Below are 25,704 nucleotides of genomic sequence, written 5' to 3' on the forward strand. Positions count from 1 at the left end.
CATATGAAAATTAACTATGGTTTTACTACAAAAAAAAAAAAAAAAAAAATGGTAGTTAAACCATGATAAACACAAATTAACCATGGTTTTGCTACACTAACCATAGTTTAACCAAGGTATTTGTAGTAAAACTGTGGTTATACAAATGGTAATCAACACCGAAAACATGGTAACTACACTTTTACTACAATAAACCATGGTTAATTTTAATGAGGGAAATTCATGTACTATGGTTTTTATATGGTACTCTGAGGTATTGTTTCTTAGACAGAGATTCCAGTGGAGTTTGTTGTTAGCATGTTGCTAAGCTAATAGCATGATAACCCAAAAAACATACACAGTACAATGCTGGGTAAAGAACAATCTCAAACTATTTCATTGCTTGTCAGTATTAAATAAATTATATATTTATAGTCAGATTATCTTTATCCACCATCTCATGCTAAAGTGCTAATTACGCTTTTTTTTTAGTTTGGCTTCCGTATACTCTCACTCACTATTCCCTACATTACTTTGAATACATTACATTGAATAAGTGAATAAAAACAAGAGACTGAATTCAGAAAATGAGTGGAAATTCATTTGTGCATAGGTATTTTCTAGCAGCCAGCTTTTCAGCGCACATTGGTTGTAGACTGTCGAGGTGTACTTAATATTAATATAGTATAATAGTACTTAATATTAATATAGTATAATAGTACTTAATATTGTCCATTATGGTTTTGGATACCTACAAATGGCTGCAGAATACAAACCAATGCATTTTTTAAAACATTCTGGTGTCCTCTGTGATTGTTACAACTCTCAAATGTTTATTTTGTCCATGACTAGGCCTCTTTCTTCTTGACCGACATGGCAAAAGCATACAGTTGTTATTAAAAAATGAATGATTTAATGCACACTCTGTATTATTAGCATTGTCAGTATACATTCACCTTTAAATCCTCCTGACATAATGCAGTGGAAAAATCCCACTTTTGACACCACATCAATCACATTAGATTACTGACGACTGAGAACTCGAATAATAACTTTAAAGTAGAATAATATATGACAAAAATTGTCTCAGAATTCCATTTCTACCTCATTTGCTAAAGCTCTTAAAAAATTCAGAAATAGGGTGTTTTTTATTATCGGTATGTTTTATGGCTGTAGATTCTCTTATTGGAGTTTAGCTTTAGCGTTAGCTTTCGCGGAGCCCATCTGCACAAGATCAAGCCCACACTGACATGCTTTACAAAGACTATTGAAGTATTTATCTAGACGTCTGACCAATCCAATCAGTGTCCCATTTAGCCTGTCAAGGATTTAGATGTCCAGGGATATTTGTTGGATCTGAATGGAAGAACAGAACATATGATGTGGTGATTTAGGGTTGTGGATGAATATGGTGTAATAAGCTGTGATGGTCTCTTGGGGTTTGTGGCCGCGTGCTGGCGGCATCGAGCGATATCAAGAGGTCTGTTTGCATTTGGATGAAAGACAGAAAGTACAGATTTACAGTTTGTATTGACAGTAAGCCTCTGTTTTTGTTTTTGTTTTTTTTTATTAGGGTTTCAGTTTATTGCATTTCAGATGGACACGCTCAGGACATCCATTCTATCCACAACTTTATGTCATGGTGCTTGTTAAATTTACATTTTCCTGTTTGGCGGCTCAGAAAATTGGTGAAAAATTACCACAGTCCATTTTTTTCCCCCACTGTTGTTAAGTGCATGTAACTGCTGTAATTTAATTGTGTATTGTTTATTACGGTGCAGATTGAATTATGAGCAAAGGGATGACATTAATTGGGCTTATCATGGTTGAGGTTCTAATAGGTCCCAAACTGACCTCAGATCAGGTCTGAAATGTTTCATTAAAAGAGCAGCAGTAATGAGTGCAACTCCGATAACAACAGCTGGGTGGATGTATTTATCTCTTGGAGCTGGAGGTTGGTGTGTGACCCCAAATACTCCAACATAAAGCATTAAATGAGTTTATAAGGAAAGGAAAACAGGAAAAATGGCTCAGCTGAGCGCATCTCAGTGGAAGACAGTCTCTCTGTCCCAAAGCACCAAGTACAGACCCTAGGGACGTGGAAAGGGGATGCAATCTGTCCATGGTGTGCAATAATGTGCTATATACCTTATGTGGGCAGTGAATTTAAATTCACTGTGTAGTTTCTGTGGTTTTAGTTTCTACTTTTAACATGTTTTTGATCAAATTGGCATTACTCTAATATCAAAAGTTATTTTTTATATATTATATTAACTTTTAAATATATTAACAGAGAGCCAAATAAAAAACACAACCCTAGTGTTGCTACAGCCAAGCTCCCTTACCGGAATTATTGCTCGTAACTATTTCTGGAATTAATATTAATAATATTATATCTATCAATTATTAAATAATCAGTATTGTATTTTTATTTTTTATAGAAGTGTCCTAGTTTTGTCAAATAGCATGGAATGTTTTAGTAATAGAAAAAACAAATACCACAGAACAATCCCTCAAAATCAATTCCCAATGCTAATAGTGATAGTTATTTATTCATTTATTTATTTGAATTAAATCTTTTGAAAATGCAGCCCATATTCTCCCAAGTGTGATATCATGATAAGAGAAAACATCTTTTAAAATGGTAAGTTTAATTGTCATCAAATATACTATGACATGAAAGGACACGTATAGGGATATCCTAAAATTGTCACTTTTGTTGTTTTTGTGCTGTACAGTGTCGATCAAGTGTAATTGCTCAGATGTGCTTTGCCCTGTGTTCGTACCCCTGTCTTTTGGTTTTTGTGTGTGTGTGTGTGTGTGAGATTTTTTACATTGTAAATTAAACGTGTGTGTGTGTGTGTGTGTCAGAGCAGCATGGTGAGCAGATGGCTTAGAGAAAGCCACAGAAAGTTTAATCCTATCAGATGGATTCATGCGTCTCCATCTGCTTAATCCAGCTACCATTTCAGCCTCCGCCAAAAACCTCCACTCACGCCAAGATTACCGCCACAGATTGCACCTCATCTTCCCTACTTTACCACCCAACCAAACACCAAAGTGTGTGCGTGTATGTCTCATTTCAGCCTCCAGGTCTGGTTTTCTTTCTTTTCTAGTGTCTGACACAAACATGACATGTAAAAAGAGAAGATTAACATGTGTTTACGGAACATGAGAAGTTGTTCTTTTCTGTAATCTAAAGCTGTTTGTGATTAGGATTTAGGGATGTTTTTCAAATTACAAAAGGCGGGTTTCAAATATTGGCCACAGATTAAGCTTTTTGCCTTTGAGATTTTAAATATGATAGGTTTTTGAAATTTAATAACCAAATGATTGGTATTTCACAATTGTGGAAAGCCTTTGTATTTGAGAGGCCAGATGTTTTTTTTTTTGTTTTTTTTCTAAATGGTTTAAATAACTTTACTTGGATTATTTTCCAAATTCCAAATGACTGACATTTATTACTTTAACAGATATAATTACATTATATAATACTTAAATCATTAGTTTAAAATTCATTAGTCGAAAATGCTATATATAGTCGCTATATATAGTCACTATATAATAGTCACTGTGTAATCACAAATAAAACAAAAATGATAATTCATTAATAAAATACTAGAAAATAATAATAATAATAAGGGAATGAATCATTGTAATAGTATACATGATCTTGACATGTTCAGAACATGACAAACTGCTAAATAAATTGTTGTGGAAATAAGAATTTGAATACCCTTAATTCTATATATAAATTCTACCCATGCCTGACCCTTTACTTGTTCATTTTTTAAGTATGTTGGCTAATTTGAGTTGAGTATTCACAGCTCCATGTTGGACCACATTTAAATCATTCCAGTGGATTTTAAATAAATAAATAAAACACATTTATTACTGATTTACCCACAACATAAATGCTGAAAAAAAAGATTCATGTATTATACTATCTTAGTTTTATTTTAAAAAAGAATTTTAATAAAATGCTATATTTATTTCAGCCTACAATCATTGTTAGCACTTCTTAAAAATGTTTACACACACACACACACACACACACACACACACACACACACACACACACACACACATTTATATATATATAAATACATTTATTACAGATTTACCTATGAAATCAGTGCTGAAAAAAATATTTATTTGAGCCATCAATCATCGTTTGTGCTTCTCATAAATGATTTGTTGGACCTCATGTGTCTGATCATTAGGCACTGCTGACATGTTTCTCATACTGCTCCACTCCTCATGTTCACTGTAACAGCTCATCTAAGTCTAGCAAGGTTACAATATATCTCACCTGACCTGCATCTCACAGTGTTGTGTGGATCTAACAGTCACGCTGGCCCATCACAACCCTTCGTCTCTTTATATCTCATTACAGTGAGTGACGCTTTGGCATTTGGGAGCTAAATGCAGGTAAATGCCGGCCGCTAAATTGCTTTCTTTGCCCCCTGCTAGCACGAGACTCTGCGTCTCAGAGGGGAGCAGACAGCTCTAATAAGCAAACTGACCTTTCTCCGTGGTGGTCCCTTTCTCACTCAGCAACTGATCCACGGCCGCCGTGGAGAGCAACAAACAGAACACGCTAAACGAGCCACTGTACCTCGACGCCCGGTGACAAAAACACGTGTCTCCTACAGCAGGAGGCCTAAGGTCACCTTATTTACACCAAGACATACAACCACACTTTAATGGTAATGTCTTCTCTTAGGACACTTGAAGAATTGATAAACAGTTTGGCCGTGGGTCTTTAACCAAATAACAATTTTTAACCAAATAACAATTGTCTGGGTCCAGGGGAAAACAATAACGTGAATGATAAAACCCAATCATTTTAATGTTGTCTCTAAAAATATGAAATATTGTTTTAATAAATTTTAAACCTAATAGACATTGAAAGTGCAGCATGAACTGCATTTCATCATCAACTGTGACTTAATTACAGTAGGACATACTGGACACTGAGGTATTGAGGTTTAAATCTAAACCTTTAAAAGTAAATCTATTGGCAGTCCTGCCCATGATTTGAGGCGATGTCTCACTGTTCTGCTACAACCCAAGCATTTCCTTACTGTGCCCTCAAAGTATGGATGTGCCAGCTCAGGCATATAGAGTTGGATAGGAATTCTTGGTGTAAGTGATCCCTTGTTTTTACGGCTAATGTGTGCTACGAGAGCTGTGAAAACCACCGACACTTTTCCAGTGCCTGTGGTATGGGACTCTTAGTTGAATCCAGCTGTGTGAGCTTTCTTAGTGTGTTTTTGGTTTCCTGCTTTGGCCTTGAAATAAGAGACTGAGAGGTGTCAAGGCTTCCCTTAAACTGCATTCGAGTGGCACCTTTAACCCTGAAATCTGCAACCCTCGCACTAATGTTGATCCTGAATGTTAGGAAGTTCTCTACAAAACCTCTAATCATGGTCAAGTAATGCTAATGTTGGATAACTAAACTAAGCACATTTTCACTTTTCTCTTTTCTTTAAATTGGTCCTGTGGCGTTTCTGGAAGCAGCTGCACCTTGTATCAAAGCCATTAGTCCCAGTGAAGGCTGGACAACAGGAGGTGCTACTGTCATCATCATCGGAGACAACTTCTTTGACGGGCTGCAGGTCATCTTCGGCACCATGCTAGTCTGGAGTGAGGTGAGTTTGCAAGTCATATATTGCCATCTGTCCAGCTGAACTTTGCTGTTTCTCACGGCTTTTTCTCATCATTTTTGTTATAATTTAAACTTTTTATCTCATAATTATTGGTAGGAAAATAGCTTTCATAAATATGAATTTAGATTCTGCCATCCATATTGCACATTTATTTGTACATCCAAATATACAAAACAATGGATTGTTGACCTCAATGCTTTCATTATCACATAACCAAGTTCTTTAATAAATAGTGATAGCTTAAGAAAGAGGAAAAGACACTACATAAACATGTACATGTGGAAAACATGATATTAGCGGAATAATTCAGCGGAATAATTTGATTAGTCAAAGTTAAAATAGTCTACATTTAGTTTAGTGTAAATTATATCCTAAATACAACATTAATAAAAGTCCTCCAGTGTTGTTAGCTTAACGCAGTTACATCCGTCACCTTTCCCGAAGCTGTCAATGACACCCATTGTCCTATCAGAATACATTGGTGTTGTGCTAGACCGACATTATGCAGGTGATTTAGTTACTCTGCTTAAGTGATTAAGAAATGTAATACATTCAGTAGCTGCTCAATTGTTTTGTACAAGAAACTGAGCAGCTTGTTTAACGCTGGCTAACTGCTCAATAGCGGCGGCTTTAAAGGTGCTCAAATCAGTGGTGGCGAATCACATGCACAAACACATTGATCTGGAGTGTTTTGTAGTACTTTTCACTTCAGACCGCCACTCTTCATGACTACTGAGTGTTCATCAAGCACCAACCCTGATACAAATTTCCCCACTGCATATTCAGCTAACCTCTTTGATCTGCTGATGCTAAGTGCTAAACGAGCTAATGACTGTGTGTGTGTGTGTGTGTGTGTGTGTGTGTGTGTGTGTGATGAACTACATCTGGTACCGATTAAATACACTGTGCTGAAATCTCCCTATAGCGGTTCCTGTGGACCTCATAACCTTGTGACCTTTACCTCCTGACCCCTTGACCCCCGTACACGGGGGGCCCATCAAGAGCCACGTAGTTCCCTTCAGCTGCAGTGCCAGCGGGGATCTGATTACCACAGATAGCATCTAACGAGAGAGGAAGAGAACAAGAGCAGGGGAGGGTTCAAGGAAGATCTGTTTCTTTCATTTCTTCTCCTCCTACCAATTCACTGTCTTCTGAACACAGTCATTTTTGTCTGTCGTTCTCAAATAGCCGCATTCATTAACACTGTGCTTCAAAGACGTCCTTTTTTCGGGCTTCGAAGAGATCTTGTGTCTTTCTGTAGCATGTGTGGTACTGTAGTAGTCAAATGGGCAGTTAGGAACAAATAGCCACTTATAGACTAACCAAGGTTGCATTTCCCAAAAGCTGCTATGGTTGCAAGATCCGTAGTTAACAAAATAGTTCAATGGAACTTATCACCATAGTTAGCTAACAACGCTTTTGGGGAACGCACCCCAGACAGAGTATACTGTGATGATTGTACTGGATTCAATTTAAACTTCAGTAATCCTTCAGAATGGGGAACAAATTCACTATTAACTAAGATTATACATGAACTATTCTCCCCCAATAATCTCCTAATTTGCTTTTTAGGTAGTTTCTGTTGTTATGTTTATGTATGGGGTAGGCTTAAGTGACCTAGAATATGGCCATGCAGAACAAACAACCAATATGCTAGTAATATGCATGTTAGAGGCTATTCACACGACAACGTTTTTAAGCCCAAAACGTTAAACTTTTTTGTTTACACGACAATGACATTTTGTATATATGCATCATATACAACATCTAATCGTCACTTCCCTAAAGGTTCTGTTTACTAACAAGGGGACAGCGCCAACTACTGGCCTGGCATACGTAATACAGCTTTTTTGTCCGTTTTCATGGATATGTATAAACCTATATATTTATAACGTTTTGAAAATGCTTTCATGTATGCTTGAAACTGAGACACAGTGAAAAAAACTTTTCAGTTTTTGTCTACATCATTGTCATGTAAACATAGCCTTAATAAGCAACTTGTGAATAGTGAATAGTATTCCCTAACCTATAAAGCGTTACCTCTCTCTGCTCATGTATTCAGAATACTTTTACTTTAATGCTTGCAATGTGTTTGTGTATGTATAAAGTCTGATAACATACATATAAGAATGCAAGCACAAGAGTTTCTATTATAGTATTTATGAATATTTTAAAATAACTTTTTTAAATTTTTTGTTTACACTTTAGTCATTTTGTTATTTGCTTCTGTTATTTTCATTAGCTTTTTAATACCTCTATTTACCTCTTTAATGTATATATATATATATATATATATATATATATATATATAGTGTGTGTGTGTAATATTTATATTTTATTTCACTTTTTTATCACCATTCTTTAATAGCACTGGCATTGCCCAAACATTTACATTTGCATACTTTTGAATGATCTGGAATACTCTAGATAGGCACAAACTCTGGAACACCGAATATACAATTCATTCACAGTTGATTCCAGTTTGACAGTTTACTAAGCTAACAACATAAACCACATAAATACTGGGTAAAATGGTATAATTTGTTCAGATTGATCTATTTTAGTGTTAGTATATGATTAGTTTTGTAGACACCAGTTAATTTCACTAGTGTGCTACAACTCTTTTTCCTGTCACTCTAAACGAATGTGCTATACGGAATTCAGTCAACCTTTCTCTTGACTCCTTTTGGAATTTTGGATTTATTTTTCACATATTTTCCACATTTATTTTGCGTTCTATGATTACCCTGACTAGAACTTGGCCGCAATGAGCTCTCTCAAAAGGAAGCACAACTTTGCTGGCTACATTTTGAAACGCTCTTGCATCCGGAGTGCGTCTAATGCCATAAATGCTGTCAAGCTAAGTTCACTTGTTTACTGTTTTGAAATGAAGTTTATGACTGTGAGAGACAAATGTTCAAAGATGTTTCAGACAACAGCTCATATGAACCACATGCACATAGACTGTGAGATGCTGAAAGACAGTGTGCTGTTAATTACGTCTCTGAGGAGCTCCACCTGTCCTCTTCCAGCCTTCATCTACGCCACCTTCACCACCCACCATAAACAGCCTGATACTGATTAGACTAGATTCATACACTCACGTACAAACACACACATAGTTTACTGATCAGAACTGGATCAAAGAACATAATCAGCCAGGGCAAATGAACAAACAAAACACAACTACCTTTTGCCAACAAATGCTGCTAGAGTTTTTCTCAGAACTAACTTCACTGTTCTGAAACTTTTTTCATTAACTTTTGTCAATGTGAGATTTAGTGTCAGTATCTGTTGCCTTTCATATCACAAGTGATTGTGTTTGTTGACATTATTTTCCTGAAACTTCAGAGCTATTATTTAGTCACATGGCTTTTACGGCTCTAATGATGAACAACCGAGCTTCAGAACTGAGCGCCCATTGTCAAATATGGTAGATTTCAATTCTCATACTTACTGTGCCAGCCAAGCAACTGCCATTGAGCAGAACGGAAATGCCAGGTATCTCCAGGTATAGAACTCCTTAAGTCTAACATCCTCTCTTTTTCTGGTTTTCTCCTCACAGCTCATCACGCCTCATGCCATCAGAGTTCAGACCCCTCCGCGTCACATCCCCGGGGTGGTAGAGGTCACGCTCTCCTATAAATCCAAACAGTTTTGCAAAGGCACACCAGGAAGATTCATCTACACAGGTAAGCTGTTTATCTTAAAAAAACGAAACATTAACACGTTATTTTATGGGATCCTTGTTTACATGTTACATGTAATCCCTAATCCTAACCCAATACATGTAATTAATATTACTCAGTACTTAAATGTATAATTACCCCGATTACTTTGAAATAAAGTGTAACTTGATTTTATTAAATGTCCAGATTGGACACAGCTATTACTTTTTCAAATGTCATTAAAAAATAAACTTCCCCTTGCTCTGGAGGAGGAACCTAAGTTATACCTAGAGAAAGGGAATAGACTAGAACCAAACAAACATGCAAACCCCATTTGCATTTTCTTCAAAAAATTTAAAAATGTTACAAGTAATTATATTATTAAGATTATGAGTTTCTGTGCAGTGAACAGTATTTTCCAAAAGTTTGAGTATGTACAGGATGCATAAAATCCTATTCATATTTCTTTTTTTAAATTCCACTTTTATTTAAAGAGGTATGCGTAGGATGTAATACTTTTTATTTTTGAGTAGATATGTATTTTGGGTATAAATTTGGATCTTTTTGTATAGAACACATAGAATTATTTGCTATATGAAAGACTGCTGTTGATTTTTCTCACCAGCACACACACAAACCCTCAGGTTCTCAGAAGTACAGCTTTGTAAGCTTGATTGCTGTTGATGGAGAAAATATAACCGCTAATGCTCATAAAACCTGTTACAATTAAGGAAGAAAACAAGCTGCATTTTATAGGCGACCATATTGAAGCCATTTAAACAGTGAAACAAACTGCGCAGCTTACATGAAACCATTCATGCATAAATATACAAACAAACAAAAAACGTTTGGCCCAGTAGAGTCACATACAAATGACAAAATTACAGATTTCTGTTCTATATACACTGTATACACAGTATGAATATACACTATTAGACATATATGTTTATACACTGTATTTAACTGTTTGACAAATTAAATATTTTAAGAGTTTATTTTACAAAATTATGTAAGGCACCAGATATATACTTTATGTACAAAAAGCTGACCTTTTGTTATCAGTTCCTCCAGTGTTTGTGAGGCAACGCAATTGCGCTTTGGTCTTACCTCATACCCCTACCGATCAATGCCTATTTCTTCCATGAGGTCAAAAGTCAGCTCACTGCCTAATTTCATGGTTGTTATTTTTTTTCTGTTGCTTTTTGGTTGTACATCCACACTGGTGTTAAATCATCACACACACCCACACAAACAAGAGAACACACTTGAAAGTGATTCTAAATCAAAGGCGAATTAAAAGAGAAAAATAGCTTATCTGGTGCACAGATGGACGACCGACTCGTTCCAGTGAGGAAAGGAGAAGGAAACCGTATGTGCTTCCACAGAAATTAAGTTCCATGATAGACATGGTATCAGAGTTGTAGGTGGCAACCAGTGACACTGAAAGGAAGACACAGATGGCAAATTCATTATTTCATTTCTTTCACCCACTGCTGCGAGTATATCAGACGTTTCTCTCAGAAAATCTTTAGAAACAGAAGCAAATGTAGTGAAATTCGTGCCTTTGAGTGTAAATCTTCAAACTTATAGCTGTGCTACAGGTAACCTTCAGCTTTTTGAACTAATCTTGTACCTTACTCTTGAAAATGAACTCAAGTTGGCACCTTTCAGGGCATCACCGACGTTAAGCAACTGGCACATTAAGATGGCAGCTGGCATGGGTATTAGCAGTACCCTGGCAGACAGCTGGCGATGCTAATCAGTCTCTGTTAGCTTAGGCCGCTATAGCAAAGGCTATTTGCATAGAACACTAGCAAACCCTCAGAACTAATTGAATCAATACAGGCAAAGCCACGGACGCCTCCCGCCAGGCTCTGGCCGGGCATTAATCAATGGCTACCTGGAAACTACAACTGAAGACGGAATCCATAAATGGCTAAATCAGTCAACCACAACAAGAACATAAGTTGAACATAAGGTCTTGCAGACGATGACACAAGAAAGTCTGTGCTTTTGGGCTGTGTTTTACATGAAAATACTGGTCAAGGTTTGTTTGAGAGTTTTTGTAGTATAATAAAGTTACAAAACACATTCTTTTGTTAAAGGAACACTCCACTTTTTTTGAAAATAGGCCCATTTTCCAACTCCCCTAGAGTTAAACAGTTGAGTTTTACCGTTTTCGAATCTATTTAGCCGATTTCCGGGTCTGGCGGCAGCACTTTTAGCTTAGCTTAACATAGATCATTGATTCTATATTGATTCTATTCAAAAATGACCAAAGAGTTTCTATATTTTTCCAATTTAAAACTCGACTCTTCTGTAGTTACACTGTGTTGCGATTGTCTAGGTCAATATGTCTACTACACAACCACACAAACTAGCTGGGGACTATTTACAAGTGCTGTGTAGTATCACTGCACCTGCTGCACCGATGGTACGGCAGCAAAAAGGTCCTTGATTTTTACCCCAGAATGAGAGTATAGATGAAGTACAGCGTAATTAAAAATAAAGCACGTATATAGATGTATTGTTTCCATACAACAGTACACCTGATATACCTGGAAGTCTGCTTCCAGAGTGTTTAACGCTGCTTGAGCCACTTATTCTAACCGGGGTCGTTCGCATCAATAAGAGTACGATACGCAATTCACCATCTACAGCACTGGAGCTGTTGTTAGAGGATCATGTTTTGTAGTGTTGACTACCCCAGTCACATACTGGTGGGCCGAGTTAGTGTAAACAGCTTCTGCCAACAAGGTGGACTATTTTCACATAGTGTAAGTAGACACTCCAGAATTTTAATATCTCGCTGCATCCCTGTTCCTAACAGTTAAAACCTGCAAACCACTTTAGTCTGGTTTAAGGCTAGTGTTTTTCAGCAGAGTTGTCTGTTTCTCTGTCTGTCTGTCTCTCTCTCATCCTGGTGTTTCTGTTGTACTGGACACCATATAGAGATCCCTGGGGACAAACTAATACATCTCATATAATTGACAGTGTAGGTTCTGTGTCACTTTTAAAACTGAATGTCAGCGGCGTGTGTTTGTTAGGAGGAAGTGCAAAGTGCCAATCGATAAACCATTGGAGTAACAGAGACAAATCCTGCCTATGGAACTGCCGTAACATTCTCAAGAATCGCAGGGAAACAGATCTGAGACAGAAAGGCCATGTTTTCCATTCTGTTCTCAATTCATTTGATTTAATTTCAGAATTTTGAGTTTGATTTGTTTTATCAATTATGTAACATTATGTAATGTGTAACAGTGATGCCAAATCACTACTTTCCTTTAAAGTTGTCATTAAAAAATATATTTTACTTGCATAACTTCACATATTTCCAATGTGAATAAATAAATAAATAAAATCAGGAATTGATTAAAGCAGTTTATGGTTGGTGGGAAGGGTTTGAAAAAATATGTGATTGGTTACAACATCAAAACAAAATGTCATTGTAAAATTGGAGCAACTTGTTGCATTTTAATGGAATATATACTTTGGAATAACAAATGATTAGTGAGTAAAATAACTTGAATATTTTACATTTGTATTATTATATTGTTATGTAATTATACAGTATCATTATTAAAATATTTCAGTTATGTTTTAAATTAGGTTTAAATTTAATTTAAATACATAATGATACATTTAGTCCATTTCTATGACATGTTGATTTTGCTTTCTGATAGTATAGCTGAAAATTCTACTAGCATCCCATATAACGGTAAAAATGTTTATTATCATTTTAACCAAATATCGCCTCTTGATAGCAAAGCGCCTTTTCTGCAGTAATTGGTGACGTTAAAAATTCTGCAGGATCTACTGCTGCCAACTTAATGCTTTATTGTCGGAAGGGACAAGCACCTCCAATTAGATTCCAGGCAATTCCAGGTCACTGCAAGATCGGACTATAACCAGATATCTCTGCAGCGGTCACAACGGCTAGTAGTGCTGTAGATGAATCACACACACACACTGCTAACAAGACCCCAAAGGACAAGTTTTGAGGCTTTATTATATAACACAGCCTCAGTGAAAACAAGAGCACAATGGAAATACGCTATTAGTCAGCACACCAAGCAGAAAAAACACAAGAGTGGTTTTAGGTTACTCAAAGTAATGAGAAAAACAGCTCTAGTCTAAAATACAACACACTGCATGTAATATATTTGTGTATAGTTCTCTCATGCAAAGAAACATTTCCTTCATTGTATAAAGAAAGTGAACTTCAGCAACACTTCCTCTAAACCTGCCTCCAACATCTCTTATACCGGCAGTTGTTTTGTAACATAAAGATGCAACATTATAAAGAAAAAATGTGGTGGAATGAGAGAGGGCGAAAGACAAGAATAAGATTGTTCTTTATTGATCTTAAAGTGGTGTGGCTTGGAAAAAATAACTCATCTATAATAAGGGGAGAAGAATGAAGCAATAATTCAGAGGTATTGAACGCTCCACTGCCGTGGGTATTGATCCCCCAGAGCTCTTGCCTTCAGCTCGTACCTGGGGGAAATACATGCGCCCTCTGGGATGAAGGGGGAGGGAAGTGATGACATTCCCTTGCTTATAACTGCAGTACTACAGCAGGAAAAGGATAGGAGTTTTAGTTAAAGATGATCCATGCAGTCTTAGAGCTGTCAGAGCCACGGACCTGCTTGTTCCAAGAACAGATTCGGTATTGAGTGGGTAACTTTCAATTTGATTCTGTTTTGTCTGATTCAATTCGGATTTGATTCAAACGTTCTTGAAAAACATTGTTTTAAGGGAAGACAACTTGTGCATCATGGTTGCTAAAGCACCGGACCGGATGGTTTTGGAATAGAATCAGTTCTTTCGTAGATTCAACTCATTTTGTTCGGTCCAAATTGGTACATTTTTAGGGATTAAAACAGACAGTTCCGGCAGAGCTCACGGTCTACTCGTTATAGAACATAATCAATGATTTTTAATTAATTGATTTGGATTCTTTATTTTAAATTTAATTTGTAAAAAAAAATGAAAGACGATCCATATCACAGTGCTGACACACCACTGGACCTTCTGGTTGTGGAATACAATCATTTATTTTCTAGCTTTTATTCCATCAGTTTGATTTCATAATTCTATTATTTCAATCAGGACCACTTCCGTCAAGTATATTTATGACAATTATAATTGCATACAGTTAAGTATTGGCGGTATGGTTATGTTCTGGGCAACACTCCACACGCCTGTCCATGCAGCCATGCTTGGACATAGCGGGGAGAGCAGCAAGACAAACCCCCCTGGGGTACAGAACAGAACCATTATGAGCATATATAATTACAATTCACAATTACATGAGTTGTAAACAAAATGTGATAGAGACTGCTTCCAATGAAGACACTGTAAAGAAAGAACAAGTTAGATCGGATTACAGGTTCAGTTGGTGGAGTTGGGGTTGGAGGAGGGAGTTAATTGCAAGCAGCAATGCGATGGAAGAGACACTGAAGAAAGGGAATTTAAATAGACCGCAGGTGATCGGTGTCAAGACTGGATTGGTACACGTCAGGAGCAGCTGACTGTCAGATGATGCAAGCGTGACTAACGTGGCCTGACTGAACTAACACGATGCTCGATTATTATTATTATTTAATTCGTTTGATTTGATCCAAACATTCTAAAAATAATGTTTTAGTGAAAGACAATCTAAAATAAACCATATTAGTGCTGCTAGAGTGCCTGTTCTGGTGGTTCTTGGATTTTATTGATTTTGTTATGAATTTGATTAATTTACTTTGATTCGATAATGTTCAGTTTGCTTTTATTTAGCTAGATTCAGTTTGTTCGAATTTGATTCAAAAACTGGTTAGAATAGAATAAATTATACATCTGATTGATTCGCTTTGATTCAATAACGTTAAAATAGATTTTATTTTGATTTGATTCAAACACTGGTTCTACAATAAAATTTATTATGTTATATATTTAATTCTTTATTTGGATCTGCTTTATTTTATCTGTTCAATTTGATTGTGTTTGTCATGTCGATTAAAGACTCAGTATTATTTGAATGTTTTAAAAAGAAAAAACAAAACTTAGGGATGGTTCACCTGAAAATAAAAATTCTGTCATGAATTACCCACCTACATGTTTTTTTCCAAACCCGTAAGTCCTTCATTCATCTTCAAACACAAATTAACTCTGTTTTTAACAATTTTCACAAATCACGTTTTTGCATTGTGCATTGTGCATCCAATTAATCTCAAACAAACTGCAGTTGCATTATTTTGATTAGGTTATAAAATAACAAAAAATACAGCTAACACAATAAAAGCATGCTAACATAAAAACATTAGTTTGCAAACAAACTCTTCATATTTTTGATTAAATCCAAGAGCTTACTGACCCTCCATAGACATCTTAGTTTACACTAGTGTGTTTTTATTCTGAACACATAACTTTTGCATAATAGGGCATCTACGGCTGTACCTGCATTAATGGCCATGTGCTGGTTTTCGGCTGTGCAGTGTAGGTGGAGATAGTTTCTGAAACGCACTGAAAACGTCAGTGTAGACGAGGTTCATTTTAATTTAAAAACACCATTTTGAAATGAAAATGCACCAGTGTAAACAGGGCCTTAATTTGTGTTTTTTTGTGTTCTGAAGGTGAGTAATCAATGCCAGAATTTTCATTTTAGGGTGAACTGTCCCTTTAACATGGGATGTAAGGCAACAACTCAACGGACAAAAAAGCAATTCTCACATTCATCCACAAATCACTTTTAACATCAATTGAATCAATGAATTGCATGTATCTGTTGGATGTTGTATGGGTTTGGCTCGACTGTAGAGTGAGTGTATGTGCAGTAGGCAATTACGTATCCAACCACTACCCATCACGCCACTTTACTATCCTCAAATTAAATGAGGACTTACCTCATGGTTCCCTGTCTCCTCTTTCCACACTGTCTGTCTACTCACATCATTCCCTCGTCCAGGTCATTATAGTGAAATATGATGAGGCTTGGATCTGCCCTCATGAAATTTCAATAAGAATTGATCTCTGTGATTGCAGGAGATTCTTCTCAGAGATCGAGAGATAGAAATAAGTGATACGCATTGTTTTTGCTCATTCATTTATTGTCAGTGATGTTCATATCAGTGTGACCGCATCCGCCAATCTTTCTGTGCTGACAGCTCACAGACGTTGCGGCAGTGGCACTATTCATCGATCCTGCTCTCTCTTTGTGGACACTACAATGTTTGCACAGACTCATGATAATCTCTGTTTTGTTTGGTTAACATGCAAATTTCTTACAAATCCATTAAGTTCAGATACATTAGGCCAGGTAGAACTGTCATAGGCCTATGGATTTCCAGTATCATAACAATATATGATATATACTACAGCAGATGTGTTGGATTGTTTGCCATCACCATGCTAGCACGTTCAAACTGATATATTTTTTTAACAACTCCCTTCTGAAACATTTTAGGCCGCTAAATTAGCTAGTAGCACAGTTCGATACAGTACTTCTCTCTCTTAGGTTATTTTTGGCTATTTAACCGCTAAAGCTACCAAGGGAGAGCTATAAACCAACATCCCATTGCAAATTGATGCCATGTGGTATTAATACGAGGAAAACAATAAAACAGTTTGAAGAAGTGGAGTTAGGCCAAGCTATAAATACTTACTGTGTGGTTAGCGCTTGTTTCGCATGTAGTGAATACTGCACTTGACTACAGTGAAATGTTAGGCCAACAACAATCCCACTTCCCCATTTTGGGAAGAGAAACTTTTCATACAGTAGAGATATTTGAATAGTTCACCTTCTGAGAATTCACTCGAGTTTGTCCCTTGTTAGACCCTTGAAGGATTATTTTTTATATAATCCTTGATATATCTGTGTTCTTTTAAGGGAGGGCTAGAGGATGTGGTGACCAAATCAAAGTATATCAAATTGGAAACTCGTATACTCTTGAGGGACACAATGACCCGCAGTTTCAGCCTGTGTCGAAAGTGGACGAAAGGTTCTTTCATAAGAAACCGCTTCTTCACAAACACAGTCTGGACTAGGGTCATTTTTCGAAAGTGGTTTAGAACGTGACTCAAGAAATACTGTGATTTTAGAATGCATGATTGCTTTTGTATATATGTATGCATGTATGCATTTAGTGATACAGTTTTTATTTATTTATTTATTACATGCATCACTTCATTTATTGACTTATTTGTTTTATTTTAATGAACAGACACACAGTAGCCCACAAGTCTGAAAGTCACACATAAAAATGCATGATATTGATTTATAATTGCATAATTTGATGTATAAATGTTACTAAAAGTTTTATAAAGGTCTTAATTCTATTCTATTCTATTCTATTCTATTATATACACATTGAAAAATATAATTAGCTTTTATTAATTAACATATTAATACGTATTGATTAATAACAATCATTGTTGTTTGTATTGTTATTTATTACATGCATCTCTTGATGCATATTATCATATATTTAATAAATGATTTCTATTGAATAAAGAATTTTACTAATATAATATAATATAATATAATATAATATAATATAATATAATATAATATAATATAATATAATATAATATAATATAATATAATATAATATAATATAATATAATATGTTGTGATTGACATTGTTGCTATTGTTTAAGTTATTACAAAATGGGGTTAAATTATATTACATTACATTATATTTATCTACTGTAGTTGTTAATGTACATTAAATCACAAATACATTGCAAATACAACTCTTTTGGTGTAGTGGCCCACAAAAAAAAGTGTTTGAATACACAACCATTCACACTCTAAAATGCATAAATGTCATTAGATTAGATGCAAAATACTATTTCATTGAGATTGGTACCAAGATATCAATTCATTAAGACAATTCCCCTTTTTCCCCGCACACACACACACACACACACACACACACACACACACACACACACACACACACACACACACACACACACACACACACACACACACACACACACACACACTGTCTCTCTCTCTCTCTCTCTCTCTCTCTCTCTCTCCCTCTCTCTCTCTGTAAGTGAATGTTTTCCCCAGGCTGAGTGAGAGGATTGGACACAATGTAGAAATCAATGGCAATAAGCGAGGAGTGAAGTCCTCCTGACACATACAGGCATGTGAATGTGTTTGAGACTCATCCATCTCCATATCACTTTATTAACAGACGCCCGCAAACAGCAATACACAGACACGCCAGCTTTCCTTCCCTTTCATCCAGACAAGTTTTGAGATTAATTAGATTTTATCAACCAATATTTCCGAGTAACTGTATAATGAGAGGTCATTTATAGCTGCAATAACTGTGAAGAGCAGCACTTATGTGGTCATTATATATTATATAACCTATATGTTCTTAATTGCCAAGAACTAACTTTGATATAACTTAAACAGAATTTACAGTATCTTAACCATCTGCTCCAACCGACAGGAAAGTACCTACGTTTCATGCCCCAGCAACCCCTAACACTCCCTCACACTCAAACTGTCCAAACCACTCTCTCTTTCTCTCTTCCTCTTTTTTCTCTTTCTTCTCACACATCCATCCTTCAACAGCCTTGGGACCAGACACTCAAATGACATGTTATTTATGAACGTTTTGCAATACATACATATTTTGGGCTTAATCAGATGCCATTTTTGGATCCCACGAACACTGAACCACATGCTAACCAAAACACAGAGGACAGCGAACAACTTGGCACCTGTAAAACACAAGCTGTTATGAATATAATACGAATATAGGATTAACGTATTTCGTGTTATGATCCACTATATGTTACAGTAAATGCTTTGCACAATGAAAAAGTACTTTTTGCTATTAATTTATTAGATTTAATAAACAATTTAAGATATATTATTGTACATATTAATGTGATATAATATAATATAATATTAATAATTACATACTATAATATTTATTACCATACAATTCTAAATATTAATTTATAGAATTATTTTATCATTTTTTAATTTTGTATAATTACTAATATATTTGAATTAATTTAATCAATATTATTTATTAAATGTCATCTTCATATTACAAAATGATATATAATATAATATAATATAATATAATATAATATAATATAATATAATATAATATAATATAATATAATATAATATAATATAATATAATATAATATAATATAATATAATATAATATAATGTTCTGTTGTTTTTTTTACTGTGTTTTGTGTGTGTGTGTGTGTGTGTGTGTGTGTGTGTATGTGTGTATTTATATATATATATATATATATATATATATATATATATACAGTACAGACCAAAAGTTTGGAAACATTACTATTTTTAATGTTTTTGAAAGAAGTTTCTTCTGCTCATCAAGCCTGCATTTATTTGATCAAAAATGCAGAAAAAACAGTAATATTGTGAAATATTATTACAATTTAAAATAATTGTTTTTAAATTTATTATACTTTAAATTATCATTTATTTCTGTGTTGCAAAGCTGAATTTTTAGGATCATTATCACATGATCTTTTAGAAATCATTCTAATATGACGATTCATTATCAAAGTTGGAAACAGTTCTGCTGCTTAATATTTTTTCAGAACATGTGATACTTTTTTAGGATACTTTTATATATATATATATTTATATATATATATAAATACTTTGTAGAAAATGTAGTTTGTCTTGTCTTAGCTGGTTAGAGCTGTCTTGAATGCTAAAGCAGTTATAGGAGTTTTGTTGTTGTTGTTTTTTGGTTCCCCTACTTCTAAGCGGACTCTCTAAACTGTGGCACTTCACAAACAAAGTGTCGTCATGAGCAGATATTCTACATCCATCTTCCGTCCATTACAGGAGCAAATGGTGTCAGATAGCTTGTTAACATCTCTCCTGTCCTCCATCTCATCCCTCGCTCAGATTGAGAGACAGGCTTTCATGTTTCTGACAGCATAAAGACTTTATGCAAAGTAATTGCTGCGTGAAACGTAAAACATAAACGTCCTGTGATTTCACACTATATGCGTTGCTGCACTTAACATGGGCGCACAACAATTCCCAACAATTTTAAATGACTTCCATTAGAACTGTTGTATATATTATTATTGCACTTTCTGAAGAGTTATTACTCTAGGTTGGACTCAATTTTGTGTATATTTAAAAAAAAAAGATAATGCACCAACTAAATGTCCATGTTCAGCTCTATTCCTAAAATATGCTAAGCATTTTATTCTTAGCAGCACATTAAAAGGGAAAAATCTTACCAGTCTTCTAAAATTACTTAAAAAAATGAGGGCTTTGTCTCTTTTGTTTGTGTCCACAGCTCTGAATGAACCCACCATAGACTACGGTTTTCAGCGGTTACAGAAGGTGATACCTCGGCATCCAGGAGACCCTGAACGCTTGCCAAAGGTACCAAATCGAATTTCAGATCGAAGCTGTTTGTTCAGCAACAGACACTAAATGCAGTAATTGTCTGGACTGAAATGTTTTTATTTTATGTAGCTTTATATATATATTATCAATTCAAATAGTTTATTTGAATCTCAATTTTTTTATGTAAAATATATAACTGATTAATTTGGAAGGGTTAACTGCATAACTCTGTTGAACTAACAGGTTTATCAAGAATGTATGTTGTGTGGGCTGAATCATGAATCATTTTACAGCTGTATGCATTTCATCTGACATTCCTCTATCACTATTAAGTGCTTCCAGAGCCTCTTTCCTTGATTTAGAAAGAGTGCTACAGCATTAGCTATAACATCAAAGTAATGAGTCTCACTTATGAAGGACTGAGATGGTGGGCCGGCCTCTGTTATGTCATCATTGTCTTGGTGATGAAACTCATATGGTAATAATTCTGCTTGGATGAACATTAGAGTCTGTTGCAAAAGGACAGAAAGAGTTGCATCATGTTTCTGTTTTACTTCTACACGTATACAGAGCAATGTTTGCATGTGTTGTGTTTGTTGTAAATGGATCGAGTGTAACAGGTACTCTGCACAGTGTTTTCTCTGTTTTTCCGTTTGGGCCAATTTGGTCTTAATGAAATTGTGTTTCTTTAACAGTGTAAATAGTCCAACTAAGCCAGCGTCACAGAGGGTGGAGGTATTTGGTTTGCATTAGTTATGCTGGAGCTCTAGAAATATGACAGTCTTTGTTCAATCACTGAGATTCACAGTTCAAATCTCAGTTATACCGGGAATACGTCAGGTTTTTTAGAAACACTGGCTTAGATTTCACCGAGTACAGCGTGTTCCTGGAACAAGTTTCTTGTTGATTCTGGAACAACATTTTTTTTTTTTAGGGTTTCGGGTCAGACCTCAGCTTAGGCCTGAGGTTTGGGGCTAAAGCATTATTCTGCCATTTTAATTTAAGTATAAAATAAAATTAAATAATAAAAAAGTAATTAATAAATTAATAGCAAAATTTAATAAAAGGGCATTTAATGACAAGTATATTATATTATTTTATATTACCGTTATATTATATATATATATATATATATATATATATATATATAATTTCATGTTAAGCAAACGGTTAACTGTTTTATCCTTGAGGCATTATAGAAATGGTAATTGTAAACCTTATGAATGTTTTGTCAAGTGATGTTTTGTGATTATATTATATTATATTATATTATATTATATTATATTATATTATATTATATTATATTATATTATATTATATTATATTATATTATATTGTACTATATTATATTATATTATATTATATTTAGATTAGATTGTTTATGAGCTATTAGATTAAAATAGCAGGATTTTCTTAGTGATATGCTATTGCAAATAGCAGCAATTATCTGCACCTCAGAATTGTAGTATATTATAAAACAGTATGCAATATTGAGTATAAATTATAATTTTTATTCTAATTATTAAATGGATGCCAATTCATTGGGACTAAAGCCCTTCCTACACCTACCCGATACCATATTTTTTAACTTTGCAATAATTTCCTTCATTTTTTATGAAAATAAATGCCTTTACGATTTATGAGATTTGAAAAGGGATGGGAAAAAATCAGCAAAAGGCGGATTCGAACTCGGGTCGATCACATCTAGAAGACTACGATACACGAATCTACAGTACACTACTGAAGCTGTTGTTAGATAAACGTCTTTTGTAGTGTTGACTAGCACAATCACATGTTAGTGAGCGGAGCTACTCCGATATTAGTTTAAATCTCTGGCAAATTCTATGTTGATGGGAATCAACCTGTCAGAGTCCTTCTCTAGACCACCACCTTTCTCTAGCCTTAAAATATGATTGTTTAATGGGAATATTATTCCATGATGCTGTGTACTTCAGGAAGATAGTTGGCAAAATCACAGAAACTATAAAAGCTCCCTCTCTACATTCATCTTCTCTTTAGAGCGTTGAGTGTATTTTGCTTGTTCATTTCACAAGTGTGTATGTTTGGTCATGTGCTGGGAGCTTATTGTATATACATGTGTGTGTGGGTTTAAGAGCGCTGGCACCCAGAGGTGATCCATCATGGTGAAGTCAGCTGTCCAGCGGTGCCTCCCGGCAGGTCAGCGATCGAAGTCTCCGCTGGCTGGACTTTATTATTGCTCCAGCACCAGTAATTGAGTCACAGCAGTGGATGTGTGTGTGTGTGTGTGTGTGTTTGAAAGCAGGAAGAGAAATTATTCCAGCGCACTGGCACCTCTGACATTCAGAACAGTGTTGAGCTCAATGAAGAGGTCGGACATATGGAGGAACAGAGAATTATCCATAATCTCTCTCTCTCTCTCTCCATCTCTCTGGTCTTGGCTGCTGTCCCATTGGCAGCGGCGGCACCACACACACACACGCTCTGTTCCTCTCCGCCCCATCGATTTTCTCGTCCTTATTGAGGTAATAACAGTTTGTTGACGGGGCTCTCTTTTCAACTGCTCACCTCAATCATACCAGCCAAACACAGGGACGCCACAGAGAGAGATGCAGACACACACACACACACACACACACACAGATCTAAATGAAGACATGCCATAGACTTCTACTGTTTTTATATAAAGCTGATTTACAGACAAACTGTAAACAAAAGCTTAACTTTTGCTTAGGATGCTACTGTATGTTTACAATACAATGAATCTACTGTAAGCAGATTGATAGAGTTTTAACGTATGTAATGCATTTTATAGAGTTAAAATGTAAGATATTTTTTATATATAGGTTTTTCAAGCAAAATTCGTACAGCAATGTGAAATTAAAACTTTTAATTACTTTTTGGAATGTGATACACCTGATTAAGCAATCATTTGCTGTACAGCATATGCAATATCATCTATTTTTGTTTCTGACATATTTATCAGTCATTAGAGATAGCATTTTAGACATTTTCCCCCAGTTCATTTTTTTTTTTTTGAGTGTTTCTCCTATCTAAACCTCTCAGTTTAGTTTCCTATAGAGGCTGTAATGTTCACAGTTCACAGCCAGACAGACCTGAGAAGCTCAGACGGACAGACGGTGTAGTAGCCCGTATGAAAGGATTAGAGAGGAGAACAGAAGTTTGAATGCTCTACTGGACATTTACATTCATAATGAGATCTGACATGGCCCTACACAACCTGCCCATTTTGGAGCCTTTATTAGTCAGTTTTCATTTTTGTTTTTTATTTTTTTATTATTATTTTTTTTTGTTACATCAGGTACATCTTTTATTGCTCATATTGTACTATACAGGAGAATATATATACATATACATATACTGTGTATATATATATATATATATATATATATATATATACACACACACACACACACACACACACACACACACACACACACACACACACACACGTATATATATATATATATATATTTACACACACACACACACACACACACACACACACATTGTTATATACTATTATAAAAGACTAAAAATGTATTCAGTTTGTTGCAGATGTTATCATTCATATGCCCAAACAGTAGAATGAAATTAATAGCTTGCAATGTAAATCAATGAGATCGTTATAACTACTTAACATACTTACATAAAATGCATATAAATATCAGTTGTCACTATGCATCTCCCAATAAAATTTTAGTAAAGTGACAAGTTAGTAGTGGCTTAGTTTTATGATCAAAGCTTTGCACTTTTTATTTTGGACAAAACAGATAATGCAACACAATGCATTAATGATCTAGAGGACTTAGAAATGTGTGTATCAGATATGATAAAGTTGGCTTTATAGGGTTAAATAAATAGCAGGTTTTCGGAAATGCCAACTAAAAACCTTTCCGGGAAACCAAATTTGCTGATATCATTGTATATGAAGCTTGTGATGCCATCATCTGCTGATGTCTTGCTGCATCAGAGCTGATCTAATCAACGCTGTGAACAAATGCTGAACAGTAAATAGCTTTGTCAAAATGATCTGAACATGTTAAACTGCTTCCTGTAATGTGAGGCACAGTCATGTAATGTTGGGACAATCATCATTTTTTGACGGTGTTTCCTAGAAGGATAATTATGGATTGTCTTTAACTTATAGTTGTGTCTGGTTTTCAGTTTTGTCATGATTTCCATGTTTTCATTCATGTAGGTTTGATGATTTCTTAACTGAACTGATCACTGTTTGACTTTTATGGATGAGTCTTAGTACCTGGTCAACAGTCATAGGAAAACATATTACATTTGTGATGTATAGAGCTCAGTGTTTCTGCTATACAGTATTCATCATCGACCTCTGCTCCTCATCTTTTCCGCTGAATTTGATTGATGTTTTGGCTGAACTCGCACGTACTGGGAATTCACTGCCTCCAGGCTGCCCCACGTTCATTCGGGAACTTCTGCTCGCCAGTATCCCTCTCGCGCTCCCCCACGCTGGGCTGCAGAGGGACTCTCCTCCGCCTCCTCACTCTCGCTGCAGGATCTATCGCTCTAACAGCTCCCCGTGACGATAATGAGAGGTTAACACAGTGCCAGCATGGCCATAATTGAGTGAATTTAGCACCTTGGACAGCGCACTAAAACTCTTCATTGCTTGCCTGACCCCCGTCAAGTTTTGTTTGTGTGTGTGTGTGCATGATGCGACACACCCCAGGGCTGACTGGGAGGCAATATGTTCCAACACAGTGCTCACACACACATGCTAAGGGGTAAGATCCTGATGAAGGTTGCATTCAGAGGAGGGAGCAATTTTGTGCCTTGTCACTCAGTTAGCTGAAGCAGCGCCCTTCTGCATTAACTTCTCCCAAAGACCTCCCACTCTCCAACATACAGGAATGGAGAAATATAAGGAAAATGCTTGAGGACCATATGAACAGTTCTGCAATTCAAACATCCAACAACAGTACCCTTACGAAAAAAAAAAAAAAAACAACTTAAAGGGCCTCATTATTTTATATACATGAGC

The 25,704-nt window shown here is 35.5% G+C and overlaps 1 protein-coding gene across 3 annotated transcripts in view; it reads left to right on the forward strand.

Annotated features, from left to right (window-relative positions):
• The window catches only part of LOC132117474 (transcription factor COE1-A-like), a 115,280-nt gene that overhangs the window by 79,709 nt on the left and 9,867 nt on the right, over window positions 1–25,704 (forward strand). For all 3 annotated transcript variants that reach the window (XM_059526779.1, XM_059526778.1, XM_059526777.1), the window contains exons 9-11: window positions 5,503–5,633; window positions 9,217–9,343; window positions 20,638–20,726. In XM_059526779.1, coding sequence (XP_059382762.1) covers window positions 5,503–5,633; window positions 9,217–9,343; window positions 20,638–20,726 — 347 coding nt within the window. The remainder of the gene's footprint in view (window positions 1–5,502; window positions 5,634–9,216; window positions 9,344–20,637; window positions 20,727–25,704) is intronic.

This window comes from Carassius carassius, chromosome 36 (assembly GCF_963082965.1).
Source record: "Carassius carassius chromosome 36, fCarCar2.1, whole genome shotgun sequence".
NCBI classification, from domain to species: domain Eukaryota; kingdom Metazoa; phylum Chordata; class Actinopteri; order Cypriniformes; family Cyprinidae; genus Carassius; species Carassius carassius.